The sequence below is a fragment of the Odocoileus virginianus genome, chromosome 4, assembly GCF_023699985.2.
Source record: "Odocoileus virginianus isolate 20LAN1187 ecotype Illinois chromosome 4, Ovbor_1.2, whole genome shotgun sequence".
NCBI lineage: Eukaryota > Metazoa > Chordata > Mammalia > Artiodactyla > Cervidae > Odocoileus > Odocoileus virginianus.
In genome coordinates this window covers 24332002-24356898 of record NC_069677.1, presented here as the reverse complement: position 1 = coordinate 24356898, position 24897 = coordinate 24332002, and the positions used below count along the sequence as shown (strand labels likewise).

The 24897-nt window shown below is 37.5% G+C and overlaps 1 protein-coding gene across 7 annotated transcripts in view; it reads left to right on the top strand.

Annotated features, from left to right (window-relative positions):
• The window catches only part of VPS8 (VPS8 subunit of CORVET complex), a 384233-nt gene that overhangs the window by 116794 nt on the left and 242542 nt on the right, over positions 1–24897 (top strand). For 6 of the 7 annotated variants that reach the window (XM_070466284.1, XM_070466287.1, XM_070466286.1 and 3 more), the window contains 8 exons: positions 5643–5767; positions 6517–6603; positions 8952–9019; positions 13512–13665; positions 13764–13823; positions 15075–15182; positions 20445–20525; positions 22648–22818. In XM_070466284.1, coding sequence (XP_070322385.1) covers positions 5643–5767; positions 6517–6603; positions 8952–9019; positions 13512–13665; positions 13764–13823; positions 15075–15182; positions 20445–20525; positions 22648–22818 — 854 coding nt within the window. Of the gene's footprint in view, positions 1–5642; positions 5768–6516; positions 6604–7001; positions 7017–8951; positions 9020–13511; positions 13666–13763; positions 13824–15074; positions 15183–20444; positions 20526–22647; positions 22819–24897 lie in introns of those variants that run through there. The other variant, XM_070466289.1, reaches the window with a different exon arrangement.

Here is a 24897-nt window from a genome sequence, read left to right as displayed (position 1 = left end):
TCAACTCTATCTGCTTTAATATCTCTTCCTTACCCCCCAAGGTTCTAAGAATATGTGCCTGCTTATAATCAAACCCATGTAGAATTCACTGCAACAAATTAAAATGAAGTCTTTTAAAATAAAAAGCTAACAGGGGAGAAGAAGAGTACATTGTCTTTCATTGCTGTCTCCTTAATTTCCTTGGGTTTGCTTTCTACTTTTTATAGACCCGAGCAACTTTCTTGTGGATTTGATGAAACAGTAATCTTTCATTAAAGTCTCATGAAAAAGAAAGTATGCCATAATGAGCATTTTGAGAAAGAATCATAACATTCTAGTTATGGTTTGGATTTTTAATTGTTCAGTTAATAATTTTTGCTCAATATTTTTGTAGGAATCAGATATCTGGACAATGAGTTTTAACAAATGGATTAAAATTTGCTTGAAAGTCAGGAACAAATGGCAGAGTAATAATGCTAAGAAGTGTCTAGATTTGAGATCTGGGTTGAATCTGATCTTGTAAACATCTTTGTTGATCATAGGAAAAAGTGCAGCAGGAAGAACTTGTTTCAGTACCATTATATTCTCTTTGGAATGAAGGCCTGGGTCATTTAGAATAGTAATCATTATAAGCTTCTTAAGCATGATGTAAAATTCCTATTCTTACGGAAGTAAAGGTATGTGGTATTTGTTATATATCTTGGTTCTTACCTAATTATACAGAGAAGGCAATGTCAACTCACTTCAGTACTCTTGCCTGGAAAAAATCCCATAGGCAGAGGAGCCTGGTGGGCTGCAGCAGTCCATGGGGTCGCGAAGAGTCGGACATGACTGAATGACTTCACTTTCACTTTTCACTTTCATGCATTGGAGAAGGAAATGGCAGCCTACTCCAGTGTTTTCGCCTGGAGAATCCCAGGGACAGGGGAGCCTGGTGGGCTGCCGTCTATGGGGTCGCACAGAGTTGGACACGACTGAAGCGACTCAGCAGCAGTAGGAGCAGAAATCTATCCCTATCCTAAGGCCCTTTAGTTTTTCATTTTTTGAGTTGTTAGTGTACCTTAGTGGATTATCTTTTTGAAATTGTTTTTATCAAATTTAATGGACTTGGATTTACTATGCTAAAATTTGGATATTATGAATTTTTTCTATTTCCATGACCAATAGCTAAATATAAATGCTAGACATATCGTTTAGTCAACATTTAGTATCATTCTCACAGATAACTAAAGTTTACCACTTATACTCTTGAAATTTTACCTGTCTTTTCTCTGAACTTTTGAACTGATTTCTCGCTTTTCTCTTTCTTTTGATCTTTTCTCCATGGATTCAAAGGAAAAGGTATAGTAATTTTGATTTGCATGAATGACTCTTTTTCTTTTGACCTTTTTATTGTTGAAAGAGAATGTTATCAATTACAGTTGATACCCTCTTATGAAATGCTTATTGAAAAGAACCAGCTAATTGAAATTGGTTAGAGAATTGTGAAAAATTACAAATATATGCATACCTTCAATATTTTATTTTAAATGAAAATAAATATTCATTTCTCCTCTAATCTTTTGATACAGTCCAAAACTGTTTGAGTTTTTTTCTACCAGTTGGCGGTCTGCAGCATCCTTTTCTGGCACAAGCTGCATCAATGATGGGTCATGCAAAATTTGTACTTTTAATTAAAGAAAAGAGGTAAAAGCTTAGGTATCTGTGAATCACTCGAGGTGTGCAAATTTTAGATTTTTATAGAACTTTTCAGTTTTCTGCAGTTATCGTGTCCATACCTTACTTACTTCATGACAGTTATTTAGAGCAGCTCATCTTTACCAGGTTCTAAAACCGGTCATAGAAACAGCAGCTTGCTCTTTTCCACTTATTTCATCAGTTGACATACTGTTTAATTAACATTTTTTAAGTGCAGTGGTATTTATAATGGCATGAACAGATTTGGAAATGAACACAGTTGACTCTTCCTAAGCATCTGCATTCTAGAAAATAGCCAGTTATCTGTGGGGAGTCAGTGTATCCTGGGCTTTAGTCAGTAAGATTAAAGAGGGAATGGAGAGCTTTAATTCTGTGTGTGTTAGATGGTGGTCACATGCAGTGCTTCTGCTGTTTTATGAACATTGATGAAAAATGTTTCCTAATCTCTTTTCTTCTTCTTTGGTCTTAGAGAATATTTTAATGTGCACAAAGGAGTAGTATTGAAGAATGGTGAATACTGGCGATAAAAGTAGAGCTGAATGCATATAATTTGATTTTGATTCTTTCTAGGATTTAGGTATTTCCTTCTTTGATGGTCTTTAGGGTGTAGTTAAATTAGGGGTGAAGAAATAGAGCATTAGGTTAATTTTGGTATGTGGAAAGAGCAGAAATTCTTGAAGTATGTTCAAATTTAGATTTTATGGCTATTGTAGACTTTGTATGTTATTTATGGCTTTTCTTTGTTACTTAGTCCATTACTCTTAAGCCTGGAATATGCTGAGGTCAACCCTAAGTAAAGTGTATTTTGAAAGGTATACTAATAAAGAAATAGATGTAATTCATTGCACTGTCAATTTAGATTTGCTTTTTGTGGTATCTGGGCTTCGAGTTCTCTTAATTGATAAGCTGCTTATTATCATTAAAATAATTCTTTGCATGTGTATCATTGGATAGTTTTCATATTTTTCATAGGCATTTACAAAATTTAAGCTCTGTACCAACTCTGTGAAGGTTACAGGAAAAACAACAGTCTCATTGGATTTTTTTTCCCCCAAGAGCCCCATTGGAGGAGTAGAACATGGAAAGCTCTGATTTTCACCTTTCTTATTTCTGTTCAGGCCTTTTTGTTCCTTCTGTGTAACTTTAGATATTGTTTGAAAGAGGTTTTATGTTTGTCTTCACCAGGTACCTTTCCCCAGAATAGTCTAGAAAAATCTGGACTACAGCATGTTCTAGTAGAAGAAACCTCTTCAATAAGACCCTGCTTTCTTCTTTCCACAGAGATTCTATCTTTTCTGATTTTAGTTTAAATTTCATAGGTTTGTTAATATGGCACCATAAATACAGAATGTATAATGACACCAATAAGAATTGATAAGTATCTTTGTGGAGTTAAACTGTATTACATTTTATGCACTGTCCATTACCTCACAGCCATGCTACCTTATAAAGGGACATTGTAAAGATAATGAATATATTGTAAAAGTCAAGGGGAAAAAATTGACAGTCTTCATTAGCAGACTCCTATGGGATATAATTTTAGTACATATTTTAGGAGTGAACACTGTTGATAATTTGGTCCCTGTCTTAGCTAGTTTTTAGTACACAGTCAGAAAAAGAATCATTTCTGCATTTCTAATGTAGAGGTTAGTTGTGCCTTTTTCCTTCCCTCTTTACTTCTTTTTATTAATGGTACCATTATTCTCTTATTTTGTCATACTCCTTAAATTCGCTTATGCTTACTTTCCCTGAGTTACCAGCTCAGTTCAGTCGCTCAGTTGTGTCTGACTCTTTGCGACCCCATGGACTGCAGCACGCCGGGCCTCCCTGTCCATCACCAGCTCCCGGAGTTTACTCAAACTCATGTCCATTGAATTGGTGATCCCTGAGTTATAAGAGTACTTAAATAGTCAAATTGAAAGTAAGAACTTTGTTAAAGCAATAGTTAGTGTCTTTAAGAACTGGTCAATCAGAACTATGTAGTTTGGATATCAAAGCAGGGACTACAAAGATCTTAGCAAGATGCTATTCTGACACTACTCTTGCCTATAGGGCAGACAACCAGGCTAAATGGACTTTTTGAGGCTGGTGCAGAGTTTCTGTCTCTGTCCTCTTACTTTTTCAGTCCATTCGTTGGACTGCTCACATGACACACAGTGGTAGTATGTATACAACACTGTTGCCCAACCAGTGAATCTTGACAATTTGCAGAACAGGGTGTAAGGATCATCTGCTAACTGTATAAAGTAGCCCTGACAAAGTAAGGATCATTGAAAACACTATTAGGCATGCAGTTCAGTAGAGCGAAGTAAAATGTGATGTCATATTTAGAGTCAGGAAAAAGGCAATTTTAATAGCTTGGATTAAACTGGAAAAGGGAGGAAAATGTATGTAAGGATGGAAGGAAATAAGGAAAAAATCTGTTCTTGTGATAATTTTAGATGTGAATAAACATAGGACTTTACATCAGACCTTGTATATTATGAATTTTATTCCTTTTCAAATGTTCATCTTGGAAGGCTAAGATCTAAAGTGACATCATAAAACATCAAATATTTTCTGTGTGCTGGATACAGCCACTAATTGTGTCAGAACTGAGACAATTAATTGTGACATTAATTGTGTCAGAACTCCTGGGGAGAGTGGGGATTGCTATTTGAGCCTGCTTGTGAACACAGAAAAATATTCTTACAGTATTCACTTTGGATGGGCAAAAGGGTTTACCTAGTATTATTCCCTGCATTTGGGAATGAATGTCTTTAGGCTCTGTCTGATGATAACTGGGTTTACCTTTATGGGAGGAAGATTTGTAATATGGCAACTATTAAGATGATTGTCAGATGCCTTCTGTGTGCAAGGCACTGCCCTAGGCATTCTGGGGATGTTAATTCTCTCATGATCTCAGCCCTTAGGTCATAGTCTAGGAGTGGAAGTAAGATGTATTTACCTCCAAAAAGTAGCACATACATAGTGAAGGGGAGCACACACAATTGCTGGGGGAGTTAAGAGAACTGATTGTGCAAGTATGGTGTCCCTCTCCCCACCCCCCCGAAAAAAAGCAATTAAAGTTTGTAGACATGCTTTATGTTTAAAATTTTTATTTCATTGTTTTCAAGTGGGTGCAATAATGAGCTCTATATAATGTAAAATAAGCACTGCCTAGGAGCAGCCCTGGAGAAGGAGATGGCAACCCACTCCAGTGTTCTTGCCTGGAGAATCCCAGGGACGGGGGAGCCTGATGGGCTGCCGTCTATGGGGTCTCACAGAGTTGGACACGACTGACGTGACTTAGCAGCAGCAGCAGCAGGAGAGCCCTAGAGGAATTTCTTCTAATTATTAGATAATAAAGTTTAGTAATATCCAAATGCTTCCTAGAGAAATCAGAGGTGATTATGGCAGAATCCTTGCCCTCAAGTAACTTAATTTAGTAGAGATTTGAATTATTTGCTTTTAGCGTATCAGCTGTTGATGCTTGAATTTTCTTAAGTTGTTCAAACATACCCTATGATTTTATTTATACTGTTCATTTGCCTGGTAAATCTTTCCTTCAGGGATAATATAAATGTAAATTTTAGCCAAGCTGTAAATAAATTTTGATTTTTGAAGTTTTAAATCTACTGTAAAAGGTGGTATTTCATGTACCTTGTATTCTAAAAATAGCAAAAAATACAGTTCTAGAATGAAAGTTAGTTGGTTGTTCCAAGAGATACAGTTTTCTTAGTATTTTTTTTTTTAACATTAGCAAGTTTTGTATTATGCTTCCTTGTAGTTATTGTTTTTTTCTGCATTCTTAGTGTCTAATTCAATGCCCACTGTTCAGTAGGTGCTCAATAAATACATTTTAAAATGAACATAACTTCATTTGATTCTTACTACCTCAAAGTGTTTGAAAACAGCCTATGCTATGTACATATTTAGTCAGCCCTTTATTTCTTTCACTTGACTTTATCAATTGCTTTCTTTAGATCAGAATCAAGCTTTGCGACTCTGCTTGGGTAGCACTAGTGTTGGAGGTCAGTATGGAGCTATCTCTGCCCTCAGTATCAACAATGACTGCTCAAGACTTCTCTGTGGCTTTGCTAAGGGACAGGTAAATAGGAACTTTATTTTACCTATAAGACAGTGTAAAATGAATTAAACTTGTTGTCTCTAGATCAGTATCTTGAAGACAAAAACATGTTATAAAGTGATACGTCTGTCTGTAGAGCTAACCTGAATTTGCTTGGTCTGACTTTTGTCCAAATTTTTAAATTAAGTTATTGACTGAGCCAGAGTCTATGATTTTTAATATCTCAATTCATATGTCCCTATATGTAAATAGCTTTTATAAACCAACCAGGCTGTTACACAAAATGTACTTTCTTTCTGTAGTGAGGATGATTGTTGTTGATTTTTAAGTACAGTATATTCTGCTTTGTAACTGTATCCCTGGACACAAATTGGGTATTTGTTTTTACTTCTGAAACTGGGCAGTAAGTTTTGTTTCTTCTCTTCTTCTGACTTACATGTCACTAATTGGTTTGACAATAAGCCCTTTTTATAATTTTTACCAGTGCTAAAGACATTGACTCATTAAAGAAATCTCTTTGACCTCTCAGTAAAAGAATAAGATTTAAAATCTGAAGGGAAAAGTAGACTGGGTAGGATGAGGGGAGGATGAAGATGGAATAAGGGCCCCATGCTTTAGTGGATCTGCAACCTTTAGTTGTGTTTTAACTTTATAGTTCTTTGTCTGTAATGTTTATAGACCAGGAATAGATTATTTCAGCCAAAAGCCAGGATACTTAAGTCCAAAAAAGAGCAATAAATTTGTTTTTAAAGCATTTAGTTGTCTTATAGATCACTATGTGGGATTTGGCCAGTGGAAAGCTTCTAAGATCAATAACAGATGCTCATCCTCCGGGAACAGCAATATTACATATTAAGGTACAGTTCTTATTTTCTTTTTCTAATAATCTTTATTATTATGCCCTTGTATCCATTTTAAAGTAGATTTCTTTATAAACAGAATCCTTGAAAGTGAACTGTCTTTTATGTGACTGGCCCAACAAGGTGTTTTCCCAAGTAAAATCCAGAGATAGGCTATCATGGTAACATTAAGCTATAAGTTGTATTGACGTCTAGTAGATACAGCAGGAAAGAGTAAATTGAAGTGATCCTAGACAAAAGGTTGGCAGCAAAGACAGGCAGTACCCTGCTGAAAACTCACGTGCAGACTTTAAAAGGTCTTTTTACTTTTTTGCTTAGTCCACCAGGATTTTACTGCTGAGGTGGTGTGCCCTGTCACACTTTGTTGGGAATTACTTGAAGCTCAAGGCACCGGTTGTGAAAGAACCAAGGTTTGCATTATGTTTCGAAACAAATTTCTTGGTTTATTTTCTTTCAGACCTCCAAAGGAAAAGCATAAAGGTTTGAATCTTGACTTTCTCCTTACATGCCTGAAAAAAATAAACCACCTTAGGTAACATTTACTTTATAAATACAGTGTGAACCTTGGTTTTTGTATGCTGTCAAGCCCATGTTCAGAAGTATAAAACGTACAGGATTATAACTAGGGAAGTCTAAAATCAGGTCTTCTGGATTTTAATCATGTACACATTTGGTTAGTTAGCTGTGCAGACCTCTCTTATCCATACACATGGTTTTTAAAGTCTGGGAGCATCTGGAGTTTATGTGTCTGCATCTCGGTTAGTTACAGAAAAAGTCTTTTGTGAAAGCGGCATTGAAGCATTTAGTAACACTGAAAACAACCAAGACAAGTAAAAGTAGAATTTCTCCTCTTTCTGAACATCATGGCAGTTTATCTTGACCTGTTTTCATATGGCATGCACCAACTTCTAATATGTTATTGTTTGTGTTATGTCTTATCTCCTTTAATAGATTAAGGTCTTTGAAACCAGGATCTGTTTCTCTTTTATTTTTGTGTGTTACATGCAGTAGTTGCTCAATAAATGTTTGTTTGGTGGTTTATGAAAATCCAATCCATTTGCAGAAAAAAGCAAAATCTTTGGGAGAAACAATACGAAACGGAAGAGGTAAAGACAGAAAAAGGCAGAAGAAATGAAAGCAGAAGAGTGTAGCTGACATTGAAAGCACACTTGTGTTGCTTGGGAATGCCACAAGTATAGACACTTCTTAGTAATTCTGAGGCCTGCTATCAACAAAGGCTGCTTAAGCTGTCAACCTCTTACTCATTCCAAACTTAACCCTACACATCTCATCAATAATAATTTGGGCTTTAATTCATACACACACACACACACACATATGTCTCTCTGTGTGTGTATATATATATATAAAATATATATTTAGAATTAAATGTACTACCATACTAAATTGAAGTATATCATAAAACACATACACAGGAAGTAGAAAATAAATAAAAATTATGAATGCCATTATTTTTTCTACACTCCACTTTTGCAGCTGCTCAGCTAGGCCTTTGAGAACCATGGTGTAGGACTTCTTTACTTTGCCTATGTGTGGTTGAGGAAGATGCATTTCATAGTAGCCTCCTATACCTCAGCCATTCCAGAAGAGTCCAAAAGTATGCCAGTTAGGATGGTTTTACAACCTTTGGGGTTAGGGAGACTAGGCACTGGAAGTGACATAAATTAAGTTATTCAATTTGGTGTCTATTGGCATGCACATATACCAGGCCACATCAGCCCTTGGGACAGTCTCTCATTGTGGACATTGTTTATTGAGTTTTCCAGGGTAGATAATAGTAACTAAAGTATACTTTATTGAAGACTGAAGGGGCAGAACATTTTAGGAAGAGTTGCATAAAAAGTTAAACTCTTTTTAGATATAGTAGATTAACTCTTCAGTCATTCAGAAAACATATTCTAACAAGCTTATTTCCCAAAGACATCAAATATCTTTTACTGTGTGTGCCTTTATTCTTGAGAGCTAGGCCTCTGTAAGTATATCCAAAGTATCCTATTCAGCTTAATAGCAAGTTTGAAAAAATTAATATAAGAACCCAAGTAGAGAAGTTTAGGGCTTTTATGAATCATAGTTTGTATTTTTCTTTTATCCTGTTGAGAGGTGGTTTTACTTCTTTAAAGTCTCAGTTTTTAATGATATCAAACCATTTTTATTCTAAATATGGGTAAGTTTTTATGTTTAGAGTAATGAGGTCAGTCTAGGTGATTTCAAATGCTATTAAATATGTTTGTCTTGTGTTTTTAAAATTTTATAATTTTTCCCCTTTTTAACATTTGACTGGTTGTTTAAAAATCATTAAGAAAATAAATTTCTTCTCTGTTTAGTTTACAGATGATCCAACTCTTGCAATTTGCAACGACAGCGGAGGCTCTGTTTTTGAATTGACATTTAAGTAAGAGACTATTGGATGTTTGTAGACAAATGAAAAGATTAGCTCCAATTTAATGACTTGAAGTTGAATATGAAGAGGTCTGGAAAACCCATGTGATTGTAAATAGGTTGTGGCTGTGTATTACACTTATCTGGGGAGGCTTATAGAACATATGGAGCACCACTCCTGGTCCCCCAAAATTCTGTCTCAGTACATCTGAGTTGGGATTCTAGACTCCTTCTCCCCAAAGTGTTCCTAAACTCTGTCAATCTTAGGAACTATTATCCTGGAGTATATCAGTAATTTCAGTTTAGACCCCAGGCCCAGTTGGTTATAACCATAATGACCAGGTGTACAAGGTTCCTTTTGCCTTGGAATTGCCCTGTTTACTCTTTAAATAAAGGGAAAGACTGTTTAGATTTGTGTAAGAACATTTATAAATCTGAGTTTAAAAAGACAAAAAAAATTCAATGTGTATTTTGTTTCCAAAGTTCTTCAAAGTAAGGACTCTGTTTCTTACATTTCACATGCCTCCTGACAATATTGAGTCCAAAGTAATTGTTTGAAAAATACCAGTTCAGTTCAGTTGCTCAGTCGTGTCCGACTCTTTGCGACCCCATGGCCCGCAGCATGCCAGGCCTCTCTGTCCATGTCCGTTGAATTGGTGATGCCATCCAACCATCTCATCCTCTGTTGTCTCCTTATCCTGCCACCTTCAATCTTTCCCAGCATCAGGATCTTTTCAAATGAGTCAGTTCTTCGCATCAGGTGGCCAAAGTATTGGAGTTTCAGCTTCAACATCAGTCCTTCCAATGAACAGCCGGGACTGATCTCCTGTAGGATGGACTGGTTGGATCTCCTTGCAGTCCAAGGGACTCTCAAGAGTCTTCTCCAACACCACAGTTCAAAAGTATCAATTCCTTGGTGCTCAGCTTTCTTTATAGTCCAACTCTCACATCCATACATGACTACTGGAAAAACCATAGCCTTGATTAGATGGACCTTTGTTGGCAAAGTAATGTCTCTGCTTTTTAATATGCTGTCTATCTAGGTTGGTCATAACTTTCCTTCCAAAGAGTAAGCATCTTTTAATTTCATGTCTGCAGTCACCATCTGCAGTGATTTTGGAGCCCCCCAAAATAAAGTCAGCCACTGTTTCCACTCTTTCCCCATCTATTTGCCATGAAGTGATGGGACTGGACACCATGATCTTAGTTTTCTGAATGTTGAGCTTTAAGCCAAGTTTTTCACTCTCCTCTCTCACTTTCATCAAAAGGCTCTTTAGTTCTTCTTCACTTTCTGCCATAAGGGTGGTGTCACCTGCATATCTGAGGTTATTGATGTTTCTCCCAGCAGTCTTGATCCCAGCTTGTGCTTCATCCAGCCCGGCATTACTCATGATGTACTCTGCATATAAGTTAAAGAAGTTGGGTGACAATATACAGCCTTAACGTTCTCCTTTTCCTATTTGGAACCAGTCTGTTGTTCCATGTCTGGTTCTAACTGTTGCTTCCTGACCCGCATACATGTTTCTCAAGAGGCAGGTCAGGTGGTTTGGTATTCCCATCTCTTGAAGAATTTTCCACGGTTTGTTGTGATCCACACAATCAAAAGCTTTGGCATAGTCAGTAAGGCAGAAATAGACGTGTTTCTGAAAGTCTCTGGCTTTTTCAGTGATCTAGCGATGTTGGCAATTTGATCTCTAGTTCCTCTGCCTTTTCTAAAACCAGCTTGAACATCTGGAAGTTCACGGTTCATGTATTGTTGAAGCCTGACTTGGAGAATTTTGAGCATTACTTTACTACCGTGTGAGATGATTGCAGTTGTGCGGTAGTTTGAGCATTCTTTGGCATTCCCTTTCTTAGGGATTGGAATGAAACTGACTTTTTCCAGTCCCGTGGCCACTGCTGAGTTTTCCAACTTTGCTGGCATATTGAGTGCAGCACTTTCACAGCATCATCTTTCAGGATTTGAAATAGCTCAACTGGAATTCCATCACCCCCACTAGCTTTGTTCATAGTGATGCTTCCTAAAGCCCACTTCACTTCACATTCCAGGATGTCTGACTCTAGGTGAGTGATCACACCATTGTAATCATCTAGGTCGTGAAGATATTTTTTGCACAGTTGTTTTGTGTATTCTTGCCACCTCTTAATATCTTCTGCTTCTGTTAGAAGCATACCATTTCTTTCCTTTATCGAGCCCATCTTTGCATGAAATATTCCCTTGGTATCTCTAATTTTCTTGAAGAGATCTCTAGTCTTTCCCACTCTATTGTTTTCCTCTATTTCTTTGCACTGATCACTGAGGGAGACTTTCTTATCTCTCCTTGATATTCTTTGGAACTCTGCATTCAGATGGGTGTATCTTTCCTCTTCTCCTTTGTTTTTTGCTTCTCTTCTTTTCACAGCTATTTGTAAGGCTCCTCAGAGAGCCATTTTGCTTTTTGCATTTCTTTTTCTTGGGGATGGTCTTGATCCTTGTCTCATGTACAGTGTCACAAATCTCTATCCATAGTTCATCAGACACTCTATCAGATCTAGTCCCTGAAATCTATTTCTTACTTCCACTGTGCAATCATAAGGGATCTGATTTAGGTCATACCTGAATGGTCTAGTGTTTTTCCTTACCTTCAATTTAAATCTGAATTTGGCAGTAAGAAGTTCATGATCTGAGCCACAGTCAGCTCCCGGTCTTGTTTTTGCTGACTGTATAGAGCTTCTCCATCTTTGGCTGTAAAGAATATAATCAATCTGATTTCGGGGTTGACCTCTGGTGATGTCCATGTGTAGAGTCTTCTCTTGTGTTGTTGGAAGAGGGTGTTTGCTATGATCAGTGCATTCTTTTGGCAAAGCTCTATGAGCCTTTGCCCTGCTTCATTCCATACTCCAAGGCCAAATTTGCCTGTTACTCCAGGTGTTTCTTGACTTCCTACTTCTGCATTCCAGTCCCCTATAATGAAAAGGCTATCTTTTTGGGGTGTTAGTTCTAAAAGGCCTTTGTAGGTCTTCACAGCACCATTCAACTTCAGCTGCCTCAGCGTTACTGATCGAGGCATAGACTTGGATTACCGTGATATTGAATGGTTTGCCTTGGAAGTGAACAGAGATCATTCTATTGTTTTTGAGATTGCATCCAAGTACTGCATTTTGGACTCTCTTGTTGACTATGATGGCTACTACCATTTCTTCTAAGGGATTCTTGCCCACAGTAGTAATGATGGTCATCTGAGTTATATTCACCCATTCCAGTTCATTTTAGTTCTCTGATTCCTATAATGTCGACATTCACTCTTGCCATCTCCTCTTTGACCACTTCAAATTTGCCTTGATTCATGGACCTAACATTCCAGGTTCCTGTGCAATATTCTTTACGGCATTGTTTCCATCACCAGTCACATCCACAACTGGGTGGTATTTTTGCTTTGGCTCTATCTCTTCACTCTTTCTAGAGTTATTTCTCCACTCATCTCCAGTAGCATGTTGGGCACCTACTGACCTGGGGAGTTCATCTTTCAGTGGCCTCTCTTTTTGCCTTTTCACACTGTTCATGGGGTTCTCACGGCAAGAATACTGAAGTGGTTTGCCATTCCCTTCTCCAGTGGACCACATTTTGTTAGAACTGTCCACCATGACCCGTCTGTCTTGGGTGGGTGGCCCTACACGGCATGCCTCAGTTTCATTGAGTTTGACAAGACTGTGGTCCTTGTCATTAGATTGGTTAGTTTTCTGTGATTGTGATTTCTGTCTGTCTGGCCTCTGATACCCTCTCTCAGCGCCTACCGCAGTACTGTTGATTTTTTCAGCTGATGTTTATTGGCTATCCCCTATGTGTAGGCATTGTTTTAGATACCAGAGTTATGGCTGTGAACCGGTCAAGGTTGCTACTCTTGTAGAACTTACATTCTAGTTGGGGTGGGGGTAGGGAGACAGACAATAAACCAACATATAAATAACTTTAGGTATGAGTGCTGTGAAGAAAATAAGACAGGTCAGTGTGCTGGAGTGCATTTGAGAATAATTCAGGAAGGCTTTTCTCTGAAGGTGACATTTAAACAAAAAACGATAATCTGGTCAACAAATGGAAAGACCTAGAAGAAGTGTTCCAGGCAGAGGGATGTTCAAGCACAAAAACTTTGAGGTGGGCACACCGTGACCTGCTGGAGCGGTGGACAGAAGGCCAGTGTGGCTGTAGCATGTGTTTATCAGGAGCAGTAGCAGTGGGAGAGGAGTGAAGGCAGGAGAGAGATCATATAAAATCATATAGGACCTTTTAAACCTGGTAAGAGTCGATTTTATTTTGTCTTCCGTGGTAAGCCATTGGAGAGGGAGAAGCCATAGGAGAAGGTGGTAAATCTGACCCTATGTTGAAAAGGACGTGCTGATGTCATATGGAGTTTGGATTGTTGGGGGCAGGAGTAGGGGTCAGGAGGCTTTTGTAGTCATCTCTTACAGAGATGTAGTGCCTTGGATCATTGCTAAGTTGATTCTGCATTTTTGGGTTACCTTTTCAGGAGAGTGATGGGAGTGAGAACTTGTGAATCTCGATGCCTGTTCAGCGGTTCCAAGGGTGAAGTTTGTTGTATTGAACCTCTCCACTCTAAGCCTGAGTTGAAAGATCATCCCATCACACAGTTTTCCTTATTGGCTATGGCATCCTTAACAAAGGTATTTAGAAGACGAAGCTCATAACTTAAGACACTTTGAATACCAAAAATCTGAAAATTGTAGGGTAAATAGTAAAAATATATTTTTTCCCCCTAAAGATACTGGTCATTGGATTGAAGCCATCCTTGAAAGTGTGGATGACTTTTCCTTATGGACGGGTGAGTAAGCCTTTACATCTTATGGGCAAAAAGACCATGTTGGGAGGTTGGGGAAGATGACTCATGAGTGGCGAATTCTTTGAGGTTGTCAGAAAGCTAGGTAGAATGGAAATCAGCTCTCTGTCTGCTTACCTTGATGTGACCAAAACAGTGTCAGCTGGTAACCAGAGCAGTGTCCTGGGGATCACAAGATCTATACTTCCCTACCTTTATTCTGTTAAGTTTTCTCCCATGAACAGCTGCTGCTTTGATATTGAACTACTGATATAGAGCACCCCACCGTAACATAGTGTGAATTGTTCTGACGTATTCTTTCCTGGGTTTCTTCTGCCTGTGATATTTCATTTTGGGGGATGCTTCTCACATTGTATTATGCACACCTTGGTATCTCTTTTCCTTCCTGCTTGGATGCTTTCAAAGTGATGTTTTCTTCCAGGAATATATAAGGAGAGGCATGGATGGGATGTGATGGAGAATGACAGTATAGAACCAAGACTAGTTCAGAAAGTAGGCCCTGTAATGAGGGAGCTCACTCTTCAGTTTTCTTGTTGGTACTCTTATCTCTGGGCCTGAGGCCTGCCCTTTCAGATGGTAGAGCCTGCTCAGATCACCATTAACTGTTCTTAGGTGACCTTCATTGGCTAATTGAGATTTATCATGGTATGTGTTTGCATCTTTGTTTTTGTTGATTTTTTCCCCCAATATTTTATTATGAACATTTTCAAATAAATAGAGAAGCTGATAGGATTTTACATTAAACATCTATATACCTATCATTGTAAAACTCTGGCCGTTAGTAGTGTATACTTCATTATATACCTGTTTATTGTCATTCACTCATCAAATTATTTTTTTAAAATGTGCTTCCAAGTAAATTGCAGAAATTAGTACTCTTCCCCCCCCCCCACAAATATTCAACATGCATATGATTAAGTACAGTTCAGTATTCAAAGTTTTTTCTTTGGTAGAAAAATTTACATACAACAAAACACACAGAGCTTGAGTGTACACTTGCCAAACTTTGCCAAATATAGATACTTATAACCCAAACTTCTGTCAAGATGTGGAACATTATTGTCCACAAAGAAGGTTCCCTCTTGACGCTTCCCAATCAATCCGTACTCCACTGGAATTTTAATGAGAAATTAGGAGAAGTTTTTATCAAGGAACACCAGTCCATTGCTGTTTTAAACCAGAGTTTTCATTCTTCTTGTGTTAACAATTTTTTGTTTTTTTTTCCTTCTTACCCAGATGGATCCTTCCAGTGTTCCATTGCTGGCCTGGCACTTCGTGGCAGTGCATAATTATGTGAATCCCATGCTTGCCTTCTGCAGAGGAGATGTTGTTCATTTTCTCCTGGTAAGTCCTAATATGATGCTTCATCTGTGCTGAAGTCCTTTGTCATAGGTTATCATTCTGATTCACCAGTAATTTAATATTGTGTCAAAGAAATATACTATCATAATTCTTTGGAGAGAGAGTGACCTGTTTAATTTTCGAGGCTTTAGTGGTTAACATGGAAAACCCTCAGCTCCATGCCTCCTCATGGTGTATTTCTTATTTCCATCTCCTTTGACTAACAAATAATTAATAGTTTATGTGTATGTGTAAATATTTGAATGTACATAGGTCTGTATTAATGGCTTACCTACCTACATGTAGTATGTTTAATAAAGCAAGTATCATTGAGCACCTATTATGTCCTTTACATTGTAGTGGACACGAGGCAGTTGGAGGACGTATAAAACTTAATTTCTTCTTCAAAATAGGATAAAATATGGTTTGAAAGGCAAAACCAGTATGTTCATTGCTACTAGTGAGGACAGTTTAAGGACTCTACTATGTGATGAGAATTTAAAACTTGATGTAAGTTCAGAGCATGAAGAGATTTGTGTGGATTACAGAGGCTGTGGAAGACTTTATGAAGGGCACAGGGCAAATACTCCAGGAGGGCTGGATGTACATGTTGGGGGAAATAAGATGAACTGAAATACGGAGATGAGAACGTGCCTGTGGAATCCCTTCCTGACTTTCCCAGCTCAGTGAAGCAAGTGCCTCGCTGTCCACCTCGTTTCTGCAGCTTGAGACCCGGGAGTTGCCTTTCAGTTGCATTTTTCTCTCTATTCCTGCTCCATCGCACATCCTGCTGACTCTAATTTACTTCCTTTTTTTGTCTCCCCTATTGCTGCTTCCCTAGCCTAAATCACAGGCATTTTTAACCCAGGCTCTGAAGTAGCTTCCTAACTAGTCTTTTGCCTCAGTGTCTTTTTACTTCTTTTTTTAATTGACATATAGTTGATTGACAGTATTGAGTTAGTTTCTGGTGTACAGCAAAGTGATTCAGTTTACATATATGTATATATATTTATATATATATTCTTTTCCAGCTTTTCCATTGTAGATATTATGAGATATTGAATATAATTTCCTGTGCTTTACAGTAGGACCTTGCTGTTTATCTTTTATCTATAATAGTATGTATCTGCTTATCCCAAACTCCTAATTTATCCCACTCCCTCTTTCCCCGTGGTAACCATGTTTGTTTTCTATGTCTGTGAGCCTGTTTCTGTTTTGTAAATAAGTTCATTCATGTCATCTTTTTAGATTCCACATATCAGCGATATCATGTATTTGTCTTTCTCTGTCTGATTTACTTAGTATGACATTCTCTAGGCCCATCCATGGTGCTGCAAAAGCATTGTTTCATTCTTTCTTGTGGCTGAGTAAATGTACCACATCTTCTTTATCCATTCATCATCGATGGACATTTAGGATGCTTCCATGTCTTTGGCTTTGGTGTCTTTACATAGGCCAACATCTCTGCCAGGAAAGCTCTGTGCTCTCTTCTGCATTATCCTAGCTCATGATTAGCATGGCCTTCCCTGACCTACTGACCTCAGTTAGCATTTCCCACTACAAACATCCATAATACCTTCTTTTATAACATTCAGCACTTCTAAAATTCTTTATTTAATATTTTTCTTCTTTACTAGACTGAAAGCTCCATAAGTCTAAAACCAACCCTACTGCTGTATTCCAACTACTTGGACAGTACTTAAATATGTAGAAGGTCAGTAATAAATGTTAGTAGAATTAATAACAGGGAGAAACTTATTGTTGAAAATAAAGTTGAATATATGGCATGGATCTAGATTAGAGGTTGGCAGACTATGGCCTGTGGACTTGGCTGGCTACTTGATTTTGTGAAGTTCTATTTCATACCCATTTGGTTATGTCTTATTTATGGCTGCTTTTGCACAACAGTGGCAGAATTGAGTAGTTATGACAGAGATTGTATGCTCTGCAGATCCAAAAATATTTACTGTATGGCCTTTTACAGAAAAAGTTTGCTAACCTCTGATCTAGATTCTATAATAATCGCCCTAGATTGGTAAGGGGGAACCATCACAGGTTTTTAGGTAATTAAAGTGTTATGATCAAAGTGACATTTTAGGAATAGCACTGTAGAAATAGAAAAAAGAACCGATTATAGGAGGTTGGAGGGAAATAAAGGGTTTTGCTCTTTTAATAAAGCAAGTGAGGTCTTTAGACAAGGATTGTTGCAGTGAGAGTTAGGGATGGCATTTTGAAGGAAAGACAAGGCTTTTCATGGGGACTGAAAGACATAAAACATTGCATTTCTGGCTTTGTATTTTAGAAGCATGACACATTCAAAGAGTAGAGTTAGGGAAGGATAGTGTTGGGTTGGAAGTGAAGGTGAGACTTGAGTAATGTTCTCTGGGCTGATTGGCAATCCAGGTCTGGGGTGCAAATGCAAATTCCAGGATTGAGAAGGTAGTTGAAGCTCTGTAAATCAAAAGCGAGAGCATCCATAACGTTGGTGGACACTCGTATAAGGAAAAGGAAAACAAAGGCAATAGAAAGGCGGATCCTATAAAGGCATGTGGAGGTAGGTGGGGAAATAGAACAGTTATAGCATCATACAAAAGACGGACGAGGAGAGGCTTCAGGACATTATCAATTCCAGTGTAATACCAATACCAAAGAGAGATCAAGGAAGAAGACTGAAGGCAAGGCCACCAGATATGTAAGAAGTAGCTTTTAGAAACGTTTCAGAGGACTAATCATCAGCGGAATTGAAGTGGAAGATGAATTATAGAGCGTTGTTAAAGGAATGGGTTTCTAGAAGAACAGACTCACACTACTGAGTACAGTGTTTGGTTGCAAGAGGAGAAAAGTTCTTAATTTTCTGTAAGAAGTAAATCAGGGGAAAATTTTTGTTTTTTGAAGGTGGGTAAGTCAGAAACCTGTCTGATAGCAAGAGGATAAAGGACCTTTCAAAGAAGTGATTAAATATATTAGCAGAGGAGGGGTAATATTAAGCAGTGAAGGAGGGAGTAGGATTCAGAGTTTATACAGGTGAAGTGATTTTCTTTAGTAAGGACTTCAGCCAGTCTTAAAATAGTTAATGTTGGCCTTGATATTCTTGTTTATGAAACACTTTCAACATATGCAAGATACAGAACAATTTGGTGCTTTCTTATTTTCATTTTACAAATGAAACTGGAAGAATAAATGATTTACCTTTGGTGACTCAGCTGTAATAGTGGAACTTGCTCTTAAACACGTGGTTGTAGATCTAGTTCCTTTTACCAGAGCCGCCTTTCTTACTAGGGAAGTGACTTAGGAAGTAAAGATGGGAGGACATGAAGGGCTCACATTAAATGGTCTCCGTTGTTTGTTATCTGGTGAGGTCAACATGACAAGTGATGGGACTTGAAGGCAAAGAGGAACTGGGACGTAAAGGGAAAGAAGGACCTCTAGGTCACTGCTATGGGAAGTATGCAAGAAAACCCAAGTTGAATTGAATGTCATGCGTTTCAGGCAGGTCACTGTATTGTGTCTGTCGTCTTCAGTGCTCTGTTGTCTTGGAGCAGAAATAGAACAAATGAGGAGGACAGCTGAAGATTATAGAGTGTATACATATGCACATATAAGTACAATATTAACACTTGAAGTTCTGGGAAATTTCGGGCTGTTTGAGCTATACTAGTATCATATTTCAGAAAAGCCTAGTTTTGGTCACTTCAGCACCTTTTTTTCCTTTTAATGTACTTTTGTTTTACATTTTTTACACCATGCGACTAATCCTATTTTATGCTTTAACTCTGGCTAAATACAGTTATTGATGTGATGAAGTTAGTTTGTTCTGAGTATGACAGAGTGAATGTTAAATTTGCCAGTACAGGCATACCCTGGGGATATTGTTGGTTCCGTTTCAGACCACTGCAATAAAGCAAATACTGCAATGCAGTGAGGCACGTAAGTTGACTGGTTTCCCAGGGCATAGATAGAAAAGTTATGTTTGCACTACACTGTAGTCTAGTCTTTTAAGTGTGTAATAACATTATCTCTAAAGAAAAGCAGTGTACATACCTTAATTTAAAAATACTTTATTGCTTAAAAAAAGCCAAAACAATTACAATAGTAACATCAAAGGTCACTAATCACAGATTACTATAACAAATAATACTGAAAAAGTTTGAACTACTGAAAAAATTACCAAAATGTGACACAGAGACAGGAAGCAAGCAAGCAAATGTTGTTGGAAAAGTGGCGCCAATAGATGGATGCAAGGTTGCCACAGATCTTCAGTTTGTAACACACGCAGTATCTGGAAGCACAATAAAGTGAAGTGCATTTCAAACATGGTATGCCTAAACTGACAGCTTGACCACTGACCAGTATACTACGTACACTTGTGAGTGATTTTTTTCATTTGTTTAATAGTTTCTTTAGTTATCAGTATTTGTTTTACCCATATTCTGAATGGAAATCATGTTCTAGGTGGATTGACTAGGTGAGAAACTTTTTAAAGTCTCTCAAACAGTAGCTGATATTCAGGGTTTTTTTTTTTTAAATTGTGTTTTTTTTTTTTCATTTATTTTTATTAGTTGGAGGCTAATTACTTCACAATATTGTAGTGGGTTTTGTCATACATTGACCTGAATCAGCCATGGATTTACATGTATTCCCCATCCCGATCCCCCCTCCCACCTCCCTCTCTACCCGATCCCTCTGGGTCTTCCCAGTGCACCAGGCCCGAGCACTTGTCTCATGCATCCAGCCTGGGCTGGTGATCTGTTTCACTATAGATAATATACATGTTGCAGTGCTGATCTCTTGAAACATCCCACCCTCGCCTTCTCCCACAGAGTCCCAAAATTCTGTCTGTACATCTGTGTCTCTTTTTCTGTTTTGCATATAGGGTTATCATTACCGTCTTTCTAAATTCCTTATATATGTGTTAGTATACTGTAATGGTCTTTATCTTTCTGGCTTACTTCACTCTGTATAATGGGCTCCAGTTTCATCCATCTCATTAGAACTGATTCAAATGAATTCTTTTTAACGGCTGAGTAATATTCCATGGTGTATATGTACCACAGCTTCCTTATCCATTTGTCTGCTGATGGGCATCTAGGTTGCTTCCATGTCCTGGCTATTATAAACAGTGCTGCAATGAACATTGGGGTGCACGTGTCTCTTTCAGATCTGGTTTCCTCGGTGTATATGCCCAGAAGTGGGATTGCTGGGTCATATGGCAGTTCTATTTCCAGTTTTTTAACAAATCTCAGGTTGTTTTTATTTCATCATCAGGTTAAGAGAGACGAATCTGGAGCGATACATGTTACTAAGCAAAAGCATCTTCACCTATACTATGACCTCATCAACTTTACTGTGAGTACTATTGAAATGAAATAGCCCCAATTACTTTATGTAGTTGTTTTGAGTCCATGTTCTGTTAAGTCTCCCAGGATTTCTGCCATAAACCATGACCTTTAGGATCATATAAAATGTGGACAGAAGTGAAGTCCTGCTTGTACTGAAAAAAGTCTTTTCGATATTGGTGTGATGCTACACATTATTTTTATTGTCCTTCAGCTTGCTGAACACTGGCAAGATCACCAAAAGTTTTCTTTAAAATCTTGAATAGCTCAAAGGGTAGATCAGAATAATTTTTTCAGGGTCATTGCTGGGCTTTTTTTGTAAACACATTTTGGTACTTCTGAGTATGTCCTCATTGGTTCAGGAGATACTATTTTCTTTTCTTTTTTTTTTTTAGGAGATACTATTTTCTTGTGGCTAAAAAATTTTGCAGAGTTCTCTCTACCATGCATCTCGGTCCTGAGAAACCTTTTGGTTTTTTAAAAAAAGATTATTTCCTTTCATATCAATTTTTATAATAGATGATTTATTAAATTTATTTGCACATTGCTTTTTAAATCTCACAAACTTGATTTAGAAATAACACTTTTTTCCCATATACATTTCATGAAATAATTTTGTTCAACCTCTTCCCATGTATATTAGACATCAGTGTTTTGTCATTACCAGAATCCCTTGTGGAATTGTGTAATATATTTTTCTAGAATTCATCATTGTCACTTGCATTTAAGATGTTTGAGGTATATCTTTTTTTTTGTTTGTTTGAGGTATAACTCTGTAAACATCTGCATATGATTCTATCCCTGGAAAAAATTTCCCAACCACAAGTAGTCATTCTAATAGTAGGACAGTGAGTGTTTTTCATTTGTCCTGTGACATATGCATGATGTGACCCCTAACTGCATTGCTTTGTAAGTTACCTTTAAAAGGATTGTTTACAGTGTGTCAACACTTAAAATAGTGAGAGTCTAATCCCAAGAATAATCGCTAAACATGCTAACATTCTTGGTCATTCTTTCTGTTAACCAGGTGACTTTTGAAAGTGTGTAAAATCTAGCACTAAGTTTGTACAAGGCTGAATAATATGTCTTTTCTGAATGGTACTTTGTTTCTCAAAATAGTCAAGAGAGCACATTACAGAAGTTCTTTGTAAATGTTTTGAGTGTCAAACTCTGTTTTCTGAGAGACAATGTTTTTTTGAAAAACCAAACCCTTCCTTACAGCAGCCACTACAGTGATAAAGTATATGCACATGTAGCATAGTTAAAATAGAAAAATTGATCCATTTTCAACTTGATTGTTTTTGATTGTTATTTGATTATGCAGATAATTTCTGAGCATGGGAAGAGATCATATAAATAAACCAAAACTAGTATCAGAGAAAGTGCAGGGGAAATACTTTGTTCTGGCTAATTTAGAATTCTAATTGTGCAGATTTTAAGACTTTATTTATTTCTGGGGGAGGAATTGAGAATTTTCAAAAAATATTTTGAAAATAAATTTTATATATAACCCAAGAAATTTAATCAAAATGACATCCTTTAGTAGATTTTAGCATTATTATTACTTTTAAAATTGTAATAGTACTCATTAACAAATATTCAGACTATCTAGAGAAATAGAGGAAAGAACTCTGCCATAATTTGTAGGTATGTTTTGAAGGAAATATATATTTTTTAAATAGTTTCCATTTTAAAATGTGTAATACTTAAATGCTAACGATCATTCTTTGACCAGCTAGGTTTATGAGGTTTCATTCACCATTTTGTTTGATTAATGTCAAAACACTAGAAATGCAAAGTTGGCCACTTTTAAGTTATTGTGTCAATGTAGTACCTTTAAAAAAATTTGATAAAAAACAATTTATCCCATAATATCTATTAGGGTTCTTAGTTAGCCTTCTTTTATATTATGAATCACCTTAATACCATCAAAACTCAATACTATGCTGTGCACCTGCTGTTCTTTGGGCTGGTACTGAGTAGTTCTCCCTGTGATTGTGTTGTCATCACCTGATTGATTAAATGTTTAAGGTCCTCAGTGTCATTGAACTGAGTGGCCAAGCTTTCTTCTCGTCCTGGATGATGATGTCGGATGGGCCTCACTTTTGTGTTTCTGTGTGCTTGAATTATAGTGGATAAACTCACGCACAATTGTGCTCTTGGACAGTGTAGAGAAGTTGCATGTGATTGATCGGCAAACTCAGGAGGAACTGGAAACGGTAGAGATCTCAGAAGTTCAGTTGGTCTATAATAGCAGCCATTTCAAATCACTAGCCACTGGAGGAAATGTGAGCCAGGCGCTGGTAAGGCTGATCCATTATTTTAGTATTGTTTTGATAAACTTGATATATTGTTGTTTTATTTTAAGAATTCTGAGGGGTTATCTTTATGTCTTGATGTTTCTTTGAAAACCGCTAACTGGGTTGAAGTGGATGTGAATTTATATGTAAGTATTCAAGAATGTGAATTAAAACAATAATTCCTGTTATCTTCTGTTCAGAAACGTGACTAATACCAAAGAATTTTAACTTTTATACTAAAAATAATGAAGTGAAATTTAAAGTTCATAAGAAAGAAATTTTAAAAGCAAGATATTTTAGAAAGTTTTATATGGTGACAACAAGCCTGATTTAAGGAATTAAAGACTAGTGAGACAGGTAGCTTGTAAGGCTTTGGAAGTATATGGATAATTGCTAAAGACTTGAACAGGTATGAACACTGCAGTCATTGAAAGGCAAAGAGAGCTTTGAGAGAAAAATTCTTTAGGAATGGGAGATAGATGAATTGTAGGAGTCTGCAGAGAAGGAAGACCTAAAAGTTATGGTTTTAGTATTAATTTTACTATATTTTAAGCAATGACAATGGCATTTAGCAATTTTTACAGGTGTGTGCGCCAAGTCTTTGCGACCCTATGGATTGTAGCCCACCAGGCTCCTCTGTCTCTGGGATTGTCCAGGCAAGAATACTGAAGTGGGTTGCCATGCCCTCCTCCAGGGGATCTTCCCAACCCACATCTCTTATGTCTCCTGCATTGGCAGGGGGGTCCAGTTCGATTCCTGGGTTGGGAAGATCCACTGGAGATGGGATAGGTAACCCACTCCAGTATTCTTGGGCTTCCCCTGTGGCTCAGCTGATAAAGAATCCACCTGCAATGCAGAAGACTTGGGCTCCATCCCTGGGTTGGGAAGATCCCCTGGAGAAGGGAAAGGCTACCCACTCCAGTATTCTGGCCTGGAGAATTCCATGGACTGTATAGTCCATGGGATCACAAAGAGTTGTACAGGACAGAGTGACTTTCACTTCACTCTTTACCACTAGTGCCACCAGGGAAGCCCATTTACATAAGTAGTTTACAATTAAATTACTTGGAATTGTGATCTCATGTTTCCTAAGTCAATAATCTTTAAGCAGGAAATTTAGACTCTTGTGGAACTTCTCTGCATAATTTCTTGGAAAAAAAAATAGTAATGAAGGTCATATTTATGAGTGTCTACAGCATAATATCTAGCCATTGCTCAAATCTCCCTGAGATATTAGAACTTCAGAGCATAAATATATGTGAAAGAGTCTTGCAGTATTTTCAGAATTTAGAAACTAGGAAAATCCAGAAAAAGAAATGGTAATTCAATAGAATCCACTAGGTTAAGAATAATTATGGTCCCACACTTAGACATTCTCTTTTGTCTGGAAGTGTAAGTGTCAATCACTTGGTCATGTCTGACTCTCTGTGACCCTATGGACTGCAGCCCTCCAGGCTCCTCTGTCTGTGGAATTTCCCAGGCAAGAATACTGGAGTGGGTAGCCATTTCCTTCTGCAGGGGATCTTCCTGACTCAGGATCAAACCTGGGTGTCCCACATTGAAAGCAGATTTTTTTTCCATCTTAGCCACCTGGGAAGCCCCCAGATCAGCTCTCCCTGTCTCTTAGCAACTGCGGCAGCGGTGGTGGTGGTGGCAGTCTGAGTGATTATTAAAAACACTGATAGACTTTGAATTTGTACTTTCAGCCATGATGGAATAGTGGGGACTGGATTTGCTCTCCTGTCTGGGAAAAAAAAATCAAGGGAAAAAACCAAAAAACAAAAACAGTAATTTTCAAGATGTTAGTGAACTTGAAAATAGAACAATAGGATCTATCCAAAATGAAACAGAAAAAAATTAAAGTGTTAGTGACTAGTGAGGTAGCGTGAAGTATCCTAATGTGTAGTAGAAATCTCTGAAGGAGAGAGAAAAAATTAGAAGAAATAATGGTCAAAAACTTTCCAAAACAATAAACAGAAAAGTTCAAGAAGCTCAGTGAACCCAAACACAAGTAAAATGAACAGATTGATTCAAATGAATTGGAAAGAGGAAATATTAGAGCATGCAGAGGAAAAAGACACA